Raw genomic sequence first — 19,510 nt, 5'->3', positions numbered from 1 at the left:
GTCCCGGTCGCCTCTTTTTTGAGTGGGAAATGTCTCTATTTGTTCTGGTCCTGGGCGCCAACGGTACCCTGGGCGTTGCTGTAACCTGCAAGCTTCTCCTCGAAGGGTTCTCTGTGCATGCACAGGTGCGCGATCGCGCGGATACCGGGTCTTTGGATGCGCTTCTTGAAGATGCGGAAAGGGCCCCCGCCTCCACTGCTTCCTGCTACAAGAGGCTGCGCATCATACGTGGAGACCCGTCTGCAGACCAGTTCTGGCTTACCTATGAGCGTTTACTGGGTGAGTTGGGTATTGCGTGCTCAAGCCTGGACGAGGCCGAGGCATGGTATGCAGGCACCAGCCGTCCATCACCTGCACAGCAGCGTGGCAAGGGCATTCTCATTGCTGTTGTCACCTGTACAGGAGCCCTTGCATGCCGCTCTGTGGGGGAGACGACACCGCAGGACATACTGGATGCCATTTCTGCGCACGTCCTGCCTATGCAGCAAAGCCTCCGGTATCTCCCCACTCTTTCGGGGAACAGGTACTGCTGTTATGTGGCCGTCGGCTCTGATCCCCTTAGTTGGGAAGGAACCGTCGACTGCTGCCCGTACTGTGTGGCCAAGTTTGCTCTCCGTGGCCTGGTGGACTGTGCTCGACATGACTTACCGCATGCACACGTAGAGGAAATATACCCTGGCAACTTTTTGTCCGGCCTCTGGGAAAAGGGTGGCATTGACTGCCCATTCGTCGAGACCACGGCCGAGCAGGTGGCGGAAGATATCTTCAATGTCGTAGATACTCACCTAACGAGGATACGAACGAAACTGACGCTCTCGAGTGCGCCTAAGGTATGATTTTGTTGTAATAGTGCTTGCCCTGCGCCAGCCCTTCCCCTGAACAAACAATGCATCCCTCCAGATGCACTCCGGGCGGCACGACTGTATTGTCGTATATTACGCAGTTGGCGACGTGCGCCCCCCTCGCGATACGCACATCGTCGCCTGTGACATTGCCCCGAAGGCCATTCTTTGACATAGACTTGTGTGCCTCACTTCCCAGCCGTGTGGATGAGTTTGAGCCCTGGTCAAACGCCGGGACTCCGTTCAACAGCTGACACCCCCTTATAAATCCCGCGACGGTCCCCATGTCACTCCACGTCTTCTCCGTGCCGATGTAGAACGACAGCACGTCCAGCTTCCGTGACAGAAGGATGGGAAAGACTCCCTGCTCCATAGAGCAGGGGACCGGGAACGCCAGCAGGAGAGCGGGGTTGATGACATAGATCCCGGCATTTGCATACGAGACTCCGTGGCCAGCTCTGTCCTGCTGGCTCTCCACTGCCACAAAACAAGGCTTTTCTATGAACGCTGACACCCTGCCCAGACGGATGGTGGCGCCCGAGGATGATCGTGTGGAGGTTCTGGAGGCGGTCTGAGTGGGGAGGGAGCGCAAGTGTCTGTTTGAGCAGTCCACCAGAGATATCTGCCCGTACGACAAGTCCAGCTGCGGTCCCAGGGATCCCATCTGCACACCCCCTCTGGGCCTATCTCTGGACCTGCTCCTAGTTCTATCGCTTCGACGGCTGTTGACCCGCAGTCCCGCCGGAGAGCTGGGGAGGTGTGGCGTGGAGACCCTTGCGATGCTTGCTCCACCGCGGTGGATTCGGTTATAATCTCTTATCCTCATTACTTGGCGTGCATCGACCGCTGAGGAGACCGATGCCACGCTGTCACTCTCGGCGCTGGCGTCGGTGGGATCTTCGAATAGGATGTCTGCTGATTCGGCAGAGCTAGCAGGGCCGAAGGACGATAGCAGCCCGTCTCCAGCGGATAAGGACTCGCTCAGCTCAGAGCCCGCGGAGGAGGAAGGCAGTGAGGGCCGATCTGATAATTCAGACAGTGACAGAGCCGACGGCCCGTTTTCTCTGGTCAGCCTCAGCAGCCCATACTGCGATGGGTCCCGAGTGGAGAAGTGTGTTAGTAGGCACGCGCAGTTCTGCGACTTGTAGGTAGAGATCAACGATGAGAAGGGATAGCGGCAGACAACGTCTCCGTTCATGATGAGGATGTGTGTCAGCTTGGAAAGCTCCGGGTAGGCCCACAAACAGCTAACAACAGCGCCTGCTGTTCCCAACCACTCGTGCTCTGTAACCAAGACTATCTGCATGTGGTGCCTTACATCAAGGCTGTCAACGCACGCCTTGTAAGAGTCATGCTGAGACTGATGAATGAGGACATACACAGAGCGCACACCGTGCTCGTAGAGGCTCTGGATCTGGGTTTCGAGGATTGTCCGGTGTGGGGTTCGCAGCAGCGGCTTGGGCGTGCTGTCTGTCATTGGTCTGAGACGTGTCCCCTTCCCTCCTGCTAAGATGAGGGCTGTTGCCATGCTTTTATACCAGTAGGGGTCTACAAGTCAGCAGTTGTCAGTGTGAAAGGCTACGTACAGTAAGGGTCGTACTTCATCATCTAGACCAGAACGAGGTCAGGACAGCCACATGGGGACTCCATTCTATGTGTGAATCGCCAACTCCAGCGAGTGCACTTGATCCAGGGTGCCACTGTCAACGAGGTCCTTCACTCGCTTTCTGCCTGCCGATCGCACAGCCATGCTGTTAGCGACAGTATCTTGCATCTCCTACATTATGCAAGGCTCTATGTGCAGGTGGGGCTGGGCCCCTGATCGCTATGTCCACCGAAGGATTTAGAGAGGGACGTACTATTGATTGGGCTAGCACCGGGGGCCTACTGGATTGCTTAGTTCTGTTAGAAGTTGGGATCACTAAATTCATTAAGATGCAGCGGAGATCTTCAGAACGGTTGGTCACCTCGAAGAAGCTCCATACACTCCCGGTTATTCCGTGACTTTGCATGATTAAGGGGAGTCCAGTTATATCTATCCTTCATGCCACTCTCGTGTTTCACTAATAGCCTCACCACTTCTGCATGTCCTCGTGCTGCTATCATCAGTGCTGTTCCTCCATGCACACTCCATCTGTCTGTTTTGACATATCTTGCTGTCCTTCCCATGTGAAGAGGAGAAATTGCTTTAACAGCCTCTACGTCACCTCTTTCGGCACCCCGTATGAGCGGGATCCACGATGAGTCTCGAGCGGCCAGCTTCCTGAGACCTTCTTTGGAAAGTCCAGCTCGACAGTCTGAGCAGAGATAGTCTCCTTCAGGCCTTTGTTCTCAGCTGACTCGGCTTGAAGGGCCTTCTCGAGGGGATCGTCCCTAGCATTGGCATCTTCCAGGATGCTCTCCAACGCACTGATGTGAAGCCTGATCCCTACTTCTGAAGCGTTCAGCTCCCGGAGCAGACTATGAAACTCCCTGGCTGTGGGCTGCTCTGCCGAGTCCAGGATAATATCTTCTCGATGACAGTTCTTACGAATTCATCTGTGATGGTGTCCAAATCAGGCCTCCACTCATTGTCAAAGACTGCTTTCGCGTCCTCTGGCTCCCAAAGTGTGAAAAGCTCGGCAAATTCATAGTAGCAAGCTCGTACATGACGACTCCGAAGGCCCCTTGCCTAGCAGCTCGCCTTCACGCCGATACAGCTCTTCGGGACTGAACATGGGGATGCTATCGGAGCCACTGCCAGCGCTCTCTGCAGCACGAGTGGGACTCTCACTGACCATGTCATGCGCAATTAGATTCACGCTTTCTATTACGCCAAACTAACAATTACTGTATCGGGTCCAATTTTCGCAGAATCTGTGGGTAGATAACAATCATGGATTCGGTGAGCCTCAGCCTTGCTACCTCCTGGTCGAACGCTTTTCCTCGCGCATCATTGCCCAATCCCAATCAGCACAGAAGCCTCTGAAGTCGTGGGATTGCAACCAAAGCGCCCTTAGTGAGACAGATCTTACGAACTGACCCCTTCTGTCCATCAATCTGAGTGCACGGAGCCGTCTGGTGCCAATGTAAGCTTCTGTGCAGCGAAGCGCGACCCCCAGGCAACAGACTCTGCACTTTTGATAAGCCACAGGAAGCAGGGAGGTGGCTTGGGAGATCTGGCAAAGAATTAAAATGAGCATCCAGGACATTCTTGCGCCCTTCACGGAGGGCTGCGATGCGAAAGGCTCGCCGGCCACATTTGTACTCCTGGGCAATGGGGACGCATACAAGGGCGCGCTTGCCACGCGGCTGCTCGGAAAGCAGGTTATAATCCCCCCTGGCACATCAAAATACACCACTTTACTGGTCTCGTCTGACCGCGGTGCAGACGATGCAGCTCCTGTTTCCTGTTTTATTTTGGGTTCCTCTGGGCTTCTGAAGGACAAGTTGCACGACCTTGACTTCTTCGCTGACCCTGAGCAGCTGCATCTCGTTCTTTTAATTTCTGCCGCCTCGGTTTCGCTGTGCGTCACGGAGACGAAGGCCTGGCTGGATGCCGTCTACGCGCTTAGCAAGCGCCAGCGCTTCTCCAGCTGCACCATCCTGCTGACAGACAGCACCCAGCTGCAGAACACAAACCCTGTGAGCCGCAGCATCGCCCTCCGGTGCGTTCGGGCCCTGGCCCTGGTCGCCAACGCCAAGCTCTTTCCGTCCTCCGATGGCTCTGCGTGCCCCCAAAGAACAACCGTCTACTCTGCAGCCGGCACAGACGACACGGGCCCCATTGCGAGACACTTGCTGGGACATACCAAGGGGGGTGCGCACGCCTTCGACTTCACGATCGACGAAGACGAAGCGATACTGCGCATCCCGCCTGGGATGGATTCCCACACCATGATATGCCAGTCGTCCTCTCCGGACGAGGCGCTGAAGGTGCAGATGGGCGCCTTCAAGACCAACGTTCAGGACGGGGACGGACCGCAGGACGAAGAGCAGATCAGCAGCCTGAGTGACTACTTCGGCTACGTGACGGCAAAGACAAAGGCCGAGGACCCGGTGCTAAGCGATCTCTTAGCAGGCCTGTCCGTGGCAGCAGGTAAATTCTAGCAATTCTGGTTCAATAATTTAATCGGCGCCCCGCCATGAACTCCGCCAGCAAGTTCAAGACCTATGAGGAGATTGGCCGAGGAAAGAATAGCGGATCAATTATCTATCGTGCCCGGCAGCCGCAATCTCTAGAATATGTGGCTGCAAAGCAAACTCCTACACGCATTCAGGCGCTAAAGACGAAGGTTCAAGTCGAAGCAACATTCCTCAGCTCGAATGTCCACCCAAATATTCTACGCTTCATATCGTGGTACCAGAGCAACGACGAAATCTGGCTAATAACGGAGCTCTGCGAGGGCGGGTCTTTAGAGTCTCTACTGAGCAGAGAGTATCACTACTGGCCCGAGGTCTCTGTGGAGTCGTTTGCAAGTGACATCCGAGACGCCCTTCATTTTCTTCACTTAAAGGGCATAACATTCAATGAACTGCTGGGTAGTAACATCCTTGTTGATATTGACGGTAACATAAAGCTGGCCGACTTCGAGTTTGCAAGCCAAATTGTCAAACATCAGCCTCTCACCATCGAGGTTATTGATAAGCACGTTAAGTCCAATGGTTATCTCCACAAAGCTCCTGAAACCCTTCTGCCCGACGGCTCTCATAGTATCTCTTCAGACCTGTTCTCCTTTGGTTGCCTGCTCTATAGGATACTATTTCGGCGTTACCCGTTTGAACAGTTTATGGACAAGTCTTCTGCCGAGAACCTGGTGTATAATGACAGTGACTCTGAGGACAGCCCAGACAAGCAACAAACACGCATAACAGTTCGAATACGTGACTACCAAAGGTACGCTTTTCGAGTCATTCAACACGGCGAGGAGCATCTGTTCAACAACCTCATCCCATCTAGTTATCGAGGCTTCCCCTTAAGCGCTAATTTTAAGGACTTGCTCTACAAGCTGCTACAACCCTTCCCATTCAAGAGGATCACTTGGAATGAATTAGCTTCTCACCCCTTCTTCAATGCCAAGATCAAGGAGCGAATCAAGCTACCACTCGAACCGCAGTTTCTCACGTCCATGCGTCTTTTCATATCAAACAACACTTATCCAGATGTATATCACGCTATCACCATTCAATCTGATGGAAAAATCACTTGTCCTAAGCATCTTTTAGCCAACATAGAACGGTTTGAGGAGCGTCTGAAGGAGCAGAGGAAACTACCTGCCAGTGCACCAGTCTCTGCCAACGATGAACTGGGTCCCGGCGATACTGCAAGGACGCAAACAGAAGGAGACGAGTTTGGCATGTCGGACCACAATGAGGGAGTCGCTAACATATCCATTAAGACCACAGGGCTTTTGTATAGTACTTGCATCATGCAGGACCCGACAATCCATTCTCTAGCTAAGGTCAATGTCGCCGTTCCATTTGAAGGCCTGGACACCTTCAAGTCCTATGTTTCCACATATCACAAGGCATTAGCGCGCCTCTGCCGCGCTTCCTATTTCTCAAAAAGACCTGGAGCCTTGTTAATGATCGTAAAGACAGACTTCAATAAGGACATCCTGGCAAACATAGGAGTTTTAGAGAAATTTCTCTATCAAGACAGTAGGACAGGATTGAAATTGACTGAGTTTGCACTTGCCACAAGGGATTTTTCTATTTTAACAGAGGGAGCTCCTGTTTTTCATTCGTTTTTAGTCCACGCCTTTCTCTCGGCTCTCAATTCACACCTGGGAGATGCATACTTTGATTCGCGGGTCGGCTATGGCCTGATGAACCGAAGGAACGACTTGGATAGGGCGTCGGCTGCACTTACTCTCTTCTACTACCACTTTTTCTTTAACCCCCATATTGTTGGTTCTGCAGGAGCATCCGGCGTGGGATCCACTGCTTCCACAACTGTAGAGCTTGCGGTGCTTCAGGTCTGGATCGACGACGTAGGGAATCCACGAAAGAAGTCTGAGCCCCTGCAGAACCTGCTCAATGCCCTGCTGCACAAACCAGATGGGCAATCAAAGAAGGTGTTTACCATCTCTGTGGCGACGCTGGCGCTCCTTCTCCAGATCTATCTCGTCCTATTAAAGCACAATCTGCTCAACAGTGTCCTCGGTGATATCTCCAAAATCCTCTATGGAATAGACATTTACAATCTTCTGACCCTGGAAGCCCTCCCTTACCTTGAGATAGAGGCAAAGCCAATCGAGATAAAGGAAGGGAAAGTCCCCGAGGAGAGATTCCTGCTCAGAAGGTTCCATTCCCGCATTCTCTATTGTGCGTTTGTAGAGAACCTCGCTCTCATGCTCACATCATACTACTGTGCGTCGTTTAACATCCTTCCAGGGGTGGACCAACCCACAGGCGCAGGAGAGCATCCGCGATCTGTGCTTTCCTCTGGGGTTCTCTGCGAGACAGATTTCAACTATTTTAAGCTGGACCTTATACGGAGTTATGTACCCTTTGAACGAATAGTTTCAGGCCTGGCCTTTGTTTACAAAACCATTGCAAGTGACACATACGACCTGCCCGTAAAGTCCCTCTGCAGTAACGTAGTAATCGGTCTTCACAACGAGTCTCTACGGATCATTGTCTCTGCTCTTTCATCGGCCATTACCCCAGATTTTCTTCCTCTCATGATCGGATCCATCAAGACCATTCTCACACACTTAGACTTTACTTTCGTGAGCAAAAATTTGGAAATGTATAAGCAGATCTTGAGCTGTTTCATTGTACTCAGCTTTGGTGAAGTCATGATGGATTACTTCAATGTATTAGAACTGGGAGTTTCCGGGGCCATATCCACAGACAAGGACAAGCATATCCTTGAGGAGCAACCGGTTAGGAGGGACAGGCTCACTGAAGAATATCGCCAAGCGTTCGCTGTCGAGCAGCTTCGGCCTTACTCTTTCTTTAGAGGGACAGATAAGGCCTTCGAGGCCCACTGGAGCAAGCCGAAGGACTATAGGGGGCTTCCATTTCTTTACTCACACTACAAGACGTTCCTGTTCTTCTACATTAACTCTGAGGCAACTATTTTGAAGCCGTATCTATGCCTAGCCTTAGCTCTGCTATTCTTTTTCGATTTCAATACGTTTAATGTACTCAAGAACCCGTCCACTGCAACCAATCACAATTTTTATCGCATATTAACGGAGTCATCTTCTGAACCTAAGATTGACTTGCGTAGAGTTGTCCAAAATACTATAGTAGATTGCAGTCGGATAGTCAATGATGCACCTTCGCTGCTGAGCGACTACACCTCTATTATATCCATGGGCATGGAGGCAGAGGGAGACCGCTCCAACGCAATCGACAAATACTACCTTAATCGCCTCCCCGGACAAAACATACGAGAATTACAAGCGCGGCTCACAAAGGTGAAGAATCTGGACATCCATATCATGTCTACTCTTTCCATAACTGACTATCCCCAGAGCAAGCTCGAGTCTGTCTTAGAGGCCTCTAGGACCCGGCTTAAGACGATAAGAACCAAGGAAAAAAGAGAGATCTTGTTCCGTGCAGCATACATAAACGCGTTTACACTTCTGTCAGGGGCCATTCACGTCTATCTCGACATCTGTGCCCAGGTCTTGAAGGCGAACATGCTACAGGGAAATAGCATAAACATCAGGAACAGCTTCAAGTCTATTCCCTCGCTCCAGGTGCTCGATGAGTTTTACCAGTCATATACAAAGCCTCACGTGCCGTTCTACTTGAGCCGCCGCATGGTGCTCAATCTGGAGTCTTGCTTGTTTGCTCTTGCCAACACCGCTTTTAATACAGTACCGCCCCGAGAGCTCTATGAAACAGCTATGCTGACCAACCTTCACCAATCACAAAAGCAAGTCTCGGAGAGACCGTCTTCTGATGCCAAAGGTGCTGATGCCGCACAGGGTGCAGCCACAGCACAAGAGAGTGAGACGAAACTGATACGGATAGAGGGAATCGACCAGGCCATGCTCCAACAGCAAATCACAACTGCTGACAAGAAGGGAAGCCCTTCGTTCTTTCAGCTTAACCCCGAATACATACAAATGTCCAAGTTACTTCTAGGCATCACCGCTTGCGTGCTTAACCATCCAGCGCATCACCTCGTTCGCGATCACTTATTCTACATTTCTGACACCACTCGTAAGGTAAAGGGGCTTACATTTGCAATTATGAATCTTCTAAAAGACACACATAACTTTTCTCTCTTTAATGAGATACCAGAGGGGAGCACAGAGTTGGCAAAAGTGCACGGTAAGGACAACTTACAGTTATTTAACTATGCAATTGAGTTCTTCAGATACATTCGACACGCCGCTGCAACTATTCTATCTGTAAGTTTAGAGCGTGGAAGAGCATATGGATTCTTCAACACATGCACCACGATAGACGCTTACATCAAGGAATCTGTGTCTTTCATGTTGCGGCTCCCTAGCACCAAGGTTTCCGAATCTGTCAAACCTCAGGAAGATGGCAAAATCATAGACCCCACCCAGATGCAGTCTGCGGCACCAGAGCCCATTTTTGTAAAGATCACTAGGGACATACAGGAAGTTGGCCTATTTATGGGCGAAATGGTGAGGTCTGACGAGATTGCTCTCTTTACGGAGGCCATTGTTGGAAGCTACCACCGATTGATCAACTCCCAGTCAATGCTTCTCTGCTTATTTAATAGCTCACAATATCACGAGGTTGCTCTCACGATAGTTGTCAATGCCCTCCGTACCAAGAAGCTGTCGCTGAATCCAGAACTTCGAAAGTACTTCCTGCAGTCCTATATACATGGGAACATACATACAGACCTGATAATTGACGGAATAAGCAATGCAGTGAGTGACGAGCGCATGTGGCAGATCTTTGTTGCTAACTGCGGGTGCACATATACGCTGGAGAAGGTCTTTCCAAAGGTCATCAATCCGGACTCCTTTGAAATCAAGGTGGAAGGCGACGATATTTATGCTTTTTTGCGTGTCTTTAACATTCTCGTTAATGCAACCATGACCCTCGACAGCATCGTGACTGCTCACATCAAGGCCCTCTCGGACCCCCCTGCAAAGCCCCTCGATGCCTTCTTCATTCAGCAGAAGCGCCTAGCCCTCAAGGACCACTTGCACCTTCTCACTAATGAGGTGTTTGCAGGTTGCAATCTCCTGGCATTTACCTGCAAGGTGTTCAAGGATTATGTAATTGTTGGAGGGAACATCTACGGAGTCCTCCCTGAAAATTACACAAGTGAAGTGGCCAGTTTGGAGCAAGCTGCGGGAGCTCCTGCTGTCGGAAAAGATTATATAAAAAGGCCAGAGAGAAGCGCTCTTCTGCGTACTGAGGTGTTGAAGCTGGCGCTAAGTACATTTTCGCTCTATACCAGCCTTGCCCGTGTATATGGGTGGTCGGAACAGCTTGCAGGCACGTATTTCAAGAACGTTTTTAACTATATCGTACTAGACATCCAAAAGTGGTTTGCGGAGAAGGCTGAGTGGCTCTCTACCCTGTCGTTGCGCGATGACTTAATGCTTGCCTTTATTGAGCTGACAGACAGTCTGCTATTCTACTCCAGCGAATTCTGCAACGTTATAGACGTCTACCAATCGGTTGGGCAGGTCGGAAAGGCCATTAGTAAGACTGTTAGAATAAAGCTTGAGGGTTTGAAAATAGCATTTGGCAACCCATACTCCAAGAACCTTCCACCGAAGCAGTGGTATGATGGGGTCATGGAGATAGAGGATTGACAGAAGGGAGTAGCAGTATTACTTCATAGGCTCACCTGTTCCTACCGCCAAAGGGGTGCGGGATCTAAATGAGAACGAGGGTCCACGCGGCGCTGAAGATATGTCATACTCACCCGGCCCAGGAGTATTCTGCTGCCGTATCCGTGTATATCGTATCCCAATTGATGGGCCTACCCTACCACTAGAAGACCCTCGTGAAGTGTCGCTAGAGATCAGTGCGCGCGCACCCCGAAGCCTACTACCTCGAAGCTTCTCCCCCAAAGCATATGTACCAGGCCCACCTAGGCAGCTGCAATCAAAGCGGGTTGTAAATGGGCTGTTTAAGTCGTTGGCCCGACCGTTATGCATAGTCGGCTGCGGTGACGAGGGAAGCGTTGCGGTAACTGCGCTGCTAATATCATATTTACCAGGCCCATCTCCAAGGGTTCGTAAAGGATTTGCGTGCTTGAAGCTCAGTACGCCCCCAGGAGTGCGCGGAGTCACTGATCTAGGTGTGTAAGTCCCTGGACCCACGGCAGTATTATCATGTGTTCCTAATCCAGACTGTGATGAGATGAAGGTAAGATCTGCAGGCCGTACTCCAAATTTGCATCCCTTGGTCCCCAGCGGATCGTATTGCGGAGTTGTCTGTGCGCCAGCGCCTTCCTTGAAATATGAGCCCGGGCCTGGCGTAAGCTGTTTTTCCCTTTCGAGAGGATCGGGATGTCTACCAGAAAGATTGGCAGCGTGGGGCAAAATAAGTCCGCCGTTGCTAACGAGCTTGTCCAGTGTGTATGTTCCTGGGCCTACGGAGGCATATTCCCTCACCGCATGAACGTCAAATGGTCCGCCGTGTTCAAGCTTCCCGTGCAGAGTGAAAGCAGGAGATGATGGTGTCGTCATCTCTATGTACTCTTTCATAACATTATCATATGAACCAGGGCCAGGGACCTGATTGTCATAGCTAACCGGTTGCTTATTTCCGATACAAGCCCTGCTTGCACGAGGTGTTGTCATGCTGTCATTGACAGAGTATGCTGACGGACCTGGCGTGTGGGCCAGATCATCAAATGGGCCTCGTGGAGTCACGCTGGACTTGAACGTGCATGGCAAAACCTTATCCTGAACCTGCTTCAGGGATAAAGACGGGTTGTAACGTGTCGGACTCGGCGTCATTAGGCGTTCTTGCTCATAAGGATCTGCATGCCTGTCGGAGAACGAGAGTGCCTTTGGCTTTACCTCAAAAGCCCGTTGGGTTTCATAGGTCCCTGGTCCTGGAGTCTCCTGTATGTGATGGTCTGGTAGCTTAACTCCAATAGTGAGGTTCTTGGGGCCCTTACGCATTGCTTCGTCCCCCTGGTTTACGTTGTATGTTCCTGGGCCCGGAGTCAAATCCCTTGGAGTAGGGTGCTTCAAGCCTATGCTAAATGATGGGGTAGATGGCTGTATAAAATCCAGTACCGGGACATCATACGATCCAGGGCCTGGGGTAGAGCCCTTAATACAATCAAAGAAAGTGGGCGTGGATTTTTAACTCTGCGGCTAATACTGGCCGAAAATCCGCAGGGGCGTGCGACTGGAAAGGGTAAATGCAGGGCCTCGGACGCTTGGTAGTATAGTTGTTGAGAGATGAGGACAGTAGCTTCGCGGCTTGGAGGCTTCTGGTATAAACTTCTCAGACACTGAACTAGCAACGTTATCAGCCTGTCTCTTGGAGCGAGATGCAAGAAGGGCACGCCTCCTAATGATATCTGCTCTAGATTGTACCGAAAAGTCCGGATTTCTGTCTAGGGAGTAACTCCCAGGCCCGGGGGTATTAGACCGCGCGGAAAGGTCTGGAAGCCGCGACCCGATGTGTATAGCAGGGCTTGCCGTCTTAGTAAGGGACGTTTTGGGGGTGTATTTCGGTCCTATGTTCGAGAAATCCATGGCGTATCTAACGTCAAACGGCCCCCCTGCTGAGCGACCACAAGCGCCAAAGGAGTGTGCTGGTGCCTTAGTGTGGGTGCTGCTCCTGCTTAGTTCGGTCTGGGCCGTTGTCTGCATGTCCTCTGAGTATATGAGGATCGGGGTGGTCGATCTACTCATTGTAGCACTCAGGTAAGAGCTATCCGCGCTTAGCATCCCTGACTGCGTTCCTCCAAAGTCTGACAGATGAGCTCGGGTCAGCTGAGCCTTGGTTAGTTGCTGAGAGGAATTGTGGCTCTGTATACCCGACAGAAACGAAGAAGAAAGCTCGTTGAAATCATATCTTCCCGGCCCCGGGCCATCGCGCTTGCCACTCTTCAGCCGCGTAGAGATGTGAACCGACGGTGTGCGAGGCTTGTAGACGCTGAACGGTGTTGCCTCATAGCTTCCTGGGCCAGGGGTGATGGACCTAATATTGGAAAAGCACGTACACATAGTTTATTCCTTAACACTTATCCTCCTCTGCTATCCCTGTTGGCAGATTGCCCTCATGCATGTGAATCGAGCTTCGCAGTGGTCTGCCTTCCATCGATAACTGACTGGACGAACTCATCATTTAGACCCTCACGGCAGCGCGCAATCTCTATGCAATAGAACTGACTGCGAGGAACGATGCAGGAATTCTCTGGGGAAAGGGGGGCGGCGCAGTCAATTCTTAAAAGTGTTCCCGTATTGTAATCCTTGAGAGAATCCTTCCAGCTCTCCAATATCAAATACCACTTCGCCTTTTCTTCTGCAGACTTCAGACTGGCCACATCAATGCACTTAACATTCAGCTCAGGAAATGCTGTTCTGAAGATCCGGTACATCTCATTATCCATGGGAGTAAAGCGCATCCGGTGAAGGTGATCTATTGATTTGCGGCCTGCAGAAACTAGAAGCTTTTCTATTATCTCGGCATACTTCGCAGCCGTCTCCGCCCACCTCTCTTCTATCGATCGCTCATTCTCAATGCGCGCGTCTGGGGGGAGATCAGACAAGTTGATTGCTTGCATTTAAAATGATATTGCGATAATACTCTTTACTATCGCCATTTTAAGAAGATGCTTTAATATCTTTTCAAATCCATGCCCTCTGCACTTGTCTGCGTTGTCGAAGGCTTCGAGCCCATCGAGTGTGTCACAGTGGTGGACGTTCTCCGTCGTGGCGGAGTGTCTGTGACACTTGCAGGCACCGAGAAAGTCCAAAAGGGTGCTCACGGGGTCACTGTACACACGGACGCCCTGGTCTCTGAGATTGGCAACACGCTCTATGACGCCATTGTGCTACCTGGCGGACCTGGCTGGAAGGAAATGCAAACGAATGGTGTTATCAAGGCTTTAACGGAGAATCACAGCCGGCACGGCAAGTGGGTCATGGCTATATGCGCGGCCCCCTCTGCTTCCCTAGCGTCATGGGGTCTTTTGAAGGACAAGCGTGCAACCTGCTATCCTGCCATGAAGGACGGGCTAGTTGCAAACGGTGCTCAATTCGTCGACGAGCCTGTTGTGGTTGACGGCAAGTTCCTAACTTCCCAGGGGCCAGCGACAGCTCTTCTCTTCGCTGTCAAGGCCCTGGAATTGCTTGTGACTCCAGAGAAGCATGCTGAAGTAACGAAGGGGATGCTTTTGCATCTTATTGACAAGTAGAAGGTACGGGGCTCCGTCCAAGGTCACGTCCAAGGTCACGTCCAAAGTCACAGGAATTTCACCATAATTTTAATGAGTGAACATCATGGTCGCCCATCTGGAGTGGCGTTTCTCATGCAGCACAGGCGGATTAAGGGAGTCCCGGCGCATGTAGCAGCCAATACCAATTACACGGCAAACCAGGTTTATGAGCATCGTTCAGAGGATGACTGTTGGGTCACCTACCGTGGTCGTGTCTACGACATCACGCAATATTTAGACTGGCATCCTGCTGGAAAAGACATTCTGCGCCCCTTCTTTGGCTATGATATTACGGAAGCGTGCAATGTGGCTCACTCCTGGGTGGGTATACACAAGATGATAGAACCCTTGCACATAGGAATGCTTCAAGGACCTCCACGTCTTCTGCAAGGCTATGACTATGATGCTCTGAGAACCAGAGATCTTAGAAGAGGGTCGCCGGCCTAATATTTTAGAGCTCCTGGGCGAGAAAGTAAACAATCAGACTTTGGAGGATGTTTTCACTGAATGGACAGCTATACGCTCTTAGTAGGGGGTGCACCCGTGTACTGAAGATGTCAAGCACAGGTACATGGGAGCACACGCCCGCAATTGTTCCTTCGAGACTTGCAAACGTCGACCGCGAGACCTGCGTCTTCACGTGGACACATGAGTCTATAAGCCCTGACTTAGCAAGAGACAGAGCTGCGTGTACTGCTTATCTTTATCAATTGTCCCAGGGCAGCCTCTTCTTAATAGACTCTACCCTAAGTTTCAAGGCCATAGGGTCAGGTCCGGTGGGCCACCAAGGTGTTATTGCCGCTACGCACAGCCACATATACATTATCCTCACGGAAACTACTGTAGCGTCCGCTCCAGGCCACTCAAGGGTCTACGTCTTTGAGCTTGAAACACATATCTTCTCATCTACTGACATAGATATAAATGGTGTTCCGCTCTTTGCACATAGCTTTGAGGGAACCATATTGCTACTTGTCCTTCGCAGGAAGGGTACTCATAGCGAGCTGGGCATTCTCAAGCTTCTCAAGAAGGGAAACAAAATCACCGTCAACGAGCTGATAGTAGATGACGCTGTTTGTGATGCCTACCACATGACAGTTATCTTCCAAAACAGGTATATCTTGAGTTTTTTCCAAGCATCGGGTCGAGAGTTGGTCAGGGTGTACGACTCTATAAGCGGAGTGTTCATTATGTTTCCGTCCAATATACGCCCAGCGCTTTTTACTGATGTCACTGGTGTGGTCCACAAGAAGCTGTGCAGGATTATTATGCGGACGGGGTCGATTGACCTCCCAGAGGAAATTATCGACATTCTCTATCGTATCAATGCTTGCAAAACAGAATCATCCAGCACGATCCCTATTCCACAAGCAGAGTTTCATCCGAATGGAGCTCAGCCTAGTACACCCCGAGCCCTTTTTACCAAGAACCCTCTCTTTTCGCTCAATGGGTCTTTGCAGGTATCTAACATACCACTCATAGAGGGAACTTTGTCGCGAATGCTGACTCGAAGATCTTCATCCAGCCAGAGAGCAGCAACCCCAACCATGAACTATACTCTAACGGCGCTTTCTCCCGCGCGAGGCAGCAATACCAAGACTCAGAAGGCATATAGATCGGTATCGGCTAATGCTTCCAGTAACACTGCGCCTGTTGGTCCACAGAGCAAGCCTGGAGCTCACTGCAATCAAGAAATTGTGCCTTTAGGCGTCAAAGCTTTGCAAAGCGAGATGGCTCTTCTCAAAGGCCGAAACATACAGCTTGAGCAAGAGCTTCACAAGACGCGATCGGAAGTGCTTGAATTGAAAGCTCAAGTCTTCTACCTTACCGATATTGTCGAGTCCCTCAAACAGAGGGTACCTAGAACAGCTTATGGGTGAACCCACGCGTACATGCAGAGGCCACGCAGCAAAATGACACATTTACACTCCGTTCGGTTTCAGACTAGCCAGCTCGTCCATCAACCCATTAGTCAGATGCCTCTTTGTCACATCGAAGCGCAGACACACACCTAGGAACTTTCTAAGCCTTGGTGTATATTGCGCTAGATAGTCTGAAAGATCTGGGTGCTCCAATGAGCCAGGATTGACCGGGAAGTCATCACGAGAAGAAAGCGTTCCCACGCACATATCCACAAGGGTTGCTCCAAGTGCCCAAACGTCGCTCTTTAAGCTGTGCTTGTACTTTGTCACCTCAGGTGCTCGGAAGCAGTGCGGGACGTCATAATATCCGAGCGAATACAGTTCATCGAGGGTCGCGGAAAGCCCAAAGACACCGAGCTTTATATGGCCCTCCTGCGTTACTAAGACGGTTGACGACGTGATACTGGCGTGAACTCCAACAATATTAACGCTTCTACTGTTGTTGGTAGCATCCATCAGACTAGAGGAGCTCGTTGATAGAAACGGGGTAGGATTTTCAAGCAAGTGAAGGTATGAAAGACCCTCTAATAAAGAGCTTGCCGTGTCCCAAACAACTTGCTCGGGAACTTTACTCTGAGCGCTGATGTGTTGCTTCGCATAGTCCTTCAAGGTGCAGTTGACAGGTTCCATCTCTATGTACACATACAGGTCGTCTACATCAGCATACACATTGGTTACCTTTATTAGTGCTGGATGCTGATAGTCCTTGACATGCTGGACTTCCACGACGATTGCATCCAGTACAGAATCGGGGAGGCCAGATATACCGATGCGCCAGAAGGAAACCGCGTCCCCGGACGACCTCACACGCGCACTGTGTAAGGAAAGCTTTCCGTTGCACCCTAGTTCATTCAACTCCATATATTGACTCTTAGCCCAGTCGCTGTACGCCATTTGGCTCTCAACAGTTTTCAAAAGATCTCACGCCTGTAAAAGCAACTTTTTTCCAAGAAATTAGACTCTGAGGGAAAATTCTTTTATCGAAATACCTCTGTCACATAAAGTAGTGAACACAACCAGTAGATAGCACGGTTTTTCTAATAGTAGTTCATTGAAATGTTAAACTGCCCTTTAAAATCTTCTGTTTTTATTTTACAAATGCTGCAACACATTTTTTTCACGCTTGTCGGCCCTATCTCAATCCGTAAAATTCTGGGCCTGTGACACGTCACATTTTCGTAGCGTTTGCAGGTCCGCTAGAGGCCTACGCTCTATCCGCAGTTAATGGGTCTCCACGTTATATTTCTCATATTATCAGACAATCTACAAAGAAGCAGCTAGCCGGGATTCGCGTCTTGCTCAAGACTTACCACCTTACACTAACACTTAGTCATTACACTCTCCCCCTTTGCGGCGCAGCAAGCTTCCAGAAGCAATCCGTGTCTGAGGGAGTGGTACAACGAGTCCTCCCAGCAGTAGTTAAGGTGTCTTCGTGTCGCTATCTCCACACCCTCATGCTTGCATCTTGGATCCCTACTGGATCAGTGCGGCTCACTGACCTGTTGCTGACCCACTCTCGAAAAAAAGCATCTCGACCTTTTCCAGTTTACCTTATCCTTTCCGTTTTAGTCCAGCTACTCAGTCTTTGCGATTACCTCCGCTCATGTAACTCTTGGCCAGACTTTCCCTGGCACATATTTTCAGATTGTTTAACACCATCGAATATCTGGCTGACCCCCAACGGGTATATTAAGTTGGAACCTAAGTTCAGCCAATTCATATCTGGTCAGTGTAGTACACCAAAGCCCCGGCGGGACAGTGCAAGTGGACTTCAGGTCCTGCTCCATAAGGTGGGTATGCTGTGCTTAGAGCTCTTAGCTGCCAATAGAAAGGTCGCCTTAAAATTTCCCACCGTATCTGAGTTTCATGCCACGGTTCACTATCTCCATTCCCTGGTTGTTCAGAAAATAACCAAAGGTCTGAACTCATCAAGCGTGCAGTTACTGTACAATTACGTGAATACTTCGCAAATAGATTGGTTTTTTAACCTGCTTCGGGCGCTTTCCAATCCATTTGCAGTCCATCGCATAGACTTTTCTGCTGCTTACGACACCGTGCGAGCGGCATTGCAACCTGTGCTCGATGTACAAATGGGTGTCTTGGAAGTAGATAGCAAAGGTGTGACTAGATATATGCGTGCCCTAGAAGCTTGCGATTTGGCTCAAGCACGGCTCCTGCTGCACATCGAAGGTCTCCGCAGAGACCAAAAGAATATGACGGCCTTGCATCGCTTGGCCATCAATGGTTTTCTTCGTGTAAGTACTGCTTGCTGGCTTGATCTGGTTTGTGTGTTGAACCTTGATACACTCAATGCCATGGACAATGATGGCCAGTATGCGCTCCGCTACCTTTGGCTGAACGGCACCAGCGCTGTACAGGCACTGATAGACATATCTAGGTTATCTAGCAGTGCAACTTATCTAACAGATATTTCCGCGTCGACAATCAATCGGATCATTCATTATGGCACTCGTCGCTGCCCTGTTATAAGATCACCCTCTACCACTGTCTTTCTACCACCTTCAAAGCATGCCTATACACCTCTAATGTATGCTGCACTAAACGGGCTGGAGCAAGCAGTCATTGGGCTTGTAGATCAATATGCTGGAACAATGACGGAGGATGGTACTACTGCAGGAACTTTCGCCATGCAGAGAGGGTATCGCGCTGTCGCAAACTACCTAGCGAATCATGAACTTGTACGAATCCAAACTGGGCTGACTATGCTACAATCTCTGCTCGTTATGGCGGAATCGGAGGAGGATCCCGAAGCACTTGCTCAGCTGGCTAAAAATGCATGTCGCTTACTTCACATGGCCTCGTTTCATGCCCTTTTCACTGGAGACACCGCTCTTATTATCGCATCGCGCCGCGGTCTTTTAACAAAGGCGTGCCTCTTGGGTGTAGACGCTTTAGTCAATTTGTATACTACTTTGCTATCTATTGAAGCAGGCATGGTAAATGCTGAACAGAATACATCTCTCATGTGCGTTTGTCAATCTGGTAAGACCCTGCAGAACGAGTGCAAGGCGTTGATCGAGGCGGGAGAGGCGGGCAGGTGCACGCCCGCTGGTATTACAGCGTTGATGTACGCGTCGCAAGTAGGGTGCATTGAACACATATGTTTGTTACTTCCTTATGAGGGAGGGCGGTGTTCTGTGGCTGGCGAGACTGCTCTGGAGTTGTCTGCCTTTGCACTGAACAAGGAAGCTGTTAGTCTTATTGCGGAACACGAGGGTCCAGAATATGCAGCCAGTGTTGCCTCTCTTTTGATAGCTGCCTGTGGAAGAGGACAATTCTCTCGTGTTGACTTCGTCAAGGTACAACACATCGTCACGCTTCTTTTGAGATCAGTACCATGCAGTAATACGAAGTAAATCTTGGTGGGAGGGGAGCTTCAT

General features: G+C 50.4%; 12 protein-coding genes and 1 pseudogene across 12 annotated transcripts; 7 read left to right on the top strand and 6 right to left on the bottom strand.

Moving 5' to 3' along the window:
- Positions 1-29: 29 nt before the first annotated feature.
- GL50803_0010682 (uncharacterized protein) lies at positions 30-836 on the top strand (the record flags this gene model as incomplete). The annotated part of the gene is made up of 1 exon (XM_038045627.1): positions 30-836. One exon carries the CDS (start codon positions 30-32, stop codon positions 834-836), a length of 807 nt encoding a protein of 268 aa, XP_037901736.1.
- GL50803_0016598 (Mannose-1-phosphate guanyltransferase) lies at positions 826-2,370 on the bottom strand (the record flags this gene model as incomplete). The annotated part of the gene is made up of 1 exon (XM_001708722.1): positions 826-2,370. One exon carries the CDS (start codon positions 2,368-2,370, stop codon positions 826-828), a length of 1,545 nt encoding a protein of 514 aa, XP_001708774.1.
- Positions 2,371-2,792: 422 nt separating this feature from the next.
- Positions 2,793-3,011, bottom strand: GL50803_0010686 (Ankyrin repeat protein 1; the record flags this gene model as incomplete). The annotated part of the gene is made up of 1 exon (XM_001708723.1): positions 2,793-3,011. One exon carries the CDS (start codon positions 3,009-3,011, stop codon positions 2,793-2,795), a length of 219 nt encoding a protein of 72 aa, XP_001708775.1.
- Positions 3,012-4,016: 1,005 nt separating this feature from the next.
- GL50803_0015265 (uncharacterized protein) lies at positions 4,017-4,931 on the top strand (the record flags this gene model as incomplete). Its single annotated transcript, XM_001708724.1, has 1 exon — positions 4,017-4,931. One exon carries the CDS (start codon positions 4,017-4,019, stop codon positions 4,929-4,931), a length of 915 nt encoding a protein of 304 aa, XP_001708776.1.
- A 35-nt stretch (positions 4,932-4,966) lies between these two features.
- On the top strand, positions 4,967-10,591 carry GL50803_00103838 (Kinase, ULK; the record flags this gene model as incomplete). The annotated part of the gene is made up of 1 exon (XM_001708726.1): positions 4,967-10,591. One exon carries the CDS (start codon positions 4,967-4,969, stop codon positions 10,589-10,591), a length of 5,625 nt encoding a protein of 1,874 aa, XP_001708778.1.
- An 18-nt stretch (positions 10,592-10,609) lies between these two features.
- Positions 10,610-11,914, bottom strand: GL50803_0014861 (uncharacterized protein; the record flags this gene model as incomplete). The annotated part of the gene is made up of 1 exon (XM_038045794.1): positions 10,610-11,914. The coding sequence occupies one exon, from the start codon at positions 11,912-11,914 to the stop codon at positions 10,610-10,612; it is 1,305 nt and encodes a 434-aa protein (XP_037901735.1).
- Positions 11,915-12,112: 198 nt separating this feature from the next.
- Positions 12,113-12,973, bottom strand: GL50803_009086 (uncharacterized protein; the record flags this gene model as incomplete). Its single annotated transcript, XM_038046400.1, has 1 exon — positions 12,113-12,973. One exon carries the CDS (start codon positions 12,971-12,973, stop codon positions 12,113-12,115), a length of 861 nt encoding a protein of 286 aa, XP_037901734.1.
- Positions 12,974-13,026: 53 nt separating this feature from the next.
- Positions 13,027-13,533, bottom strand: GL50803_009087 (Polysaccharide biosynthesis family protein; the record flags this gene model as incomplete). Its single annotated transcript, XM_001708727.1, has 1 exon — positions 13,027-13,533. The coding sequence occupies one exon, from the start codon at positions 13,531-13,533 to the stop codon at positions 13,027-13,029; it is 507 nt and encodes a 168-aa protein (XP_001708779.1).
- A 72-nt stretch (positions 13,534-13,605) lies between these two features.
- On the top strand, positions 13,606-14,166 carry GL50803_009088 (Protein deglycase; the record flags this gene model as incomplete). The annotated part of the gene is made up of 1 exon (XM_001708728.1): positions 13,606-14,166. One exon carries the CDS (start codon positions 13,606-13,608, stop codon positions 14,164-14,166), a length of 561 nt encoding a protein of 186 aa, XP_001708780.1.
- A 72-nt stretch (positions 14,167-14,238) lies between these two features.
- On the top strand, positions 14,239-14,634 carry GL50803_009089 (Cytochrome B5, outer mitochondrial membrane; the record flags this gene model as incomplete). Its single annotated transcript, XM_001708730.1, has 1 exon — positions 14,239-14,634. The coding sequence occupies one exon, from the start codon at positions 14,239-14,241 to the stop codon at positions 14,632-14,634; it is 396 nt and encodes a 131-aa protein (XP_001708782.1).
- Positions 14,635-14,681: 47 nt separating this feature from the next.
- On the top strand, positions 14,682-16,067 carry GL50803_009090 (uncharacterized protein; the record flags this gene model as incomplete). Its single annotated transcript, XM_038046401.1, has 1 exon — positions 14,682-16,067. One exon carries the CDS (start codon positions 14,682-14,684, stop codon positions 16,065-16,067), a length of 1,386 nt encoding a protein of 461 aa, XP_037901733.1.
- Positions 16,068-16,109: 42 nt separating this feature from the next.
- Positions 16,110-17,003, bottom strand: GL50803_00137733 (Kinase, NEK; the record flags this gene model as incomplete). The annotated part of the gene is made up of 1 exon (XM_001708731.1): positions 16,110-17,003. One exon carries the CDS (start codon positions 17,001-17,003, stop codon positions 16,110-16,112), a length of 894 nt encoding a protein of 297 aa, XP_001708783.1.
- Positions 17,004-17,269: 266 nt separating this feature from the next.
- GL50803_0014863 (Ankyrin repeat protein 1) lies at positions 17,270-19,486 on the top strand (annotated as a pseudogene; the record flags this gene model as incomplete).
- Positions 19,487-19,510: the final 24 nt, after the last annotated feature.

This window comes from Giardia intestinalis, chromosome 2 (assembly GCF_000002435.2).
Source record: "Giardia intestinalis strain WB C6 chromosome 2, whole genome shotgun sequence".
In the NCBI taxonomy this organism is placed as follows: Eukaryota; Fornicata; order Diplomonadida; family Hexamitidae; genus Giardia; species Giardia duodenalis.
Note: the sequence above shows the minus strand (reverse complement) of the source record. Positions and strands in the feature narration are given on the sequence as shown.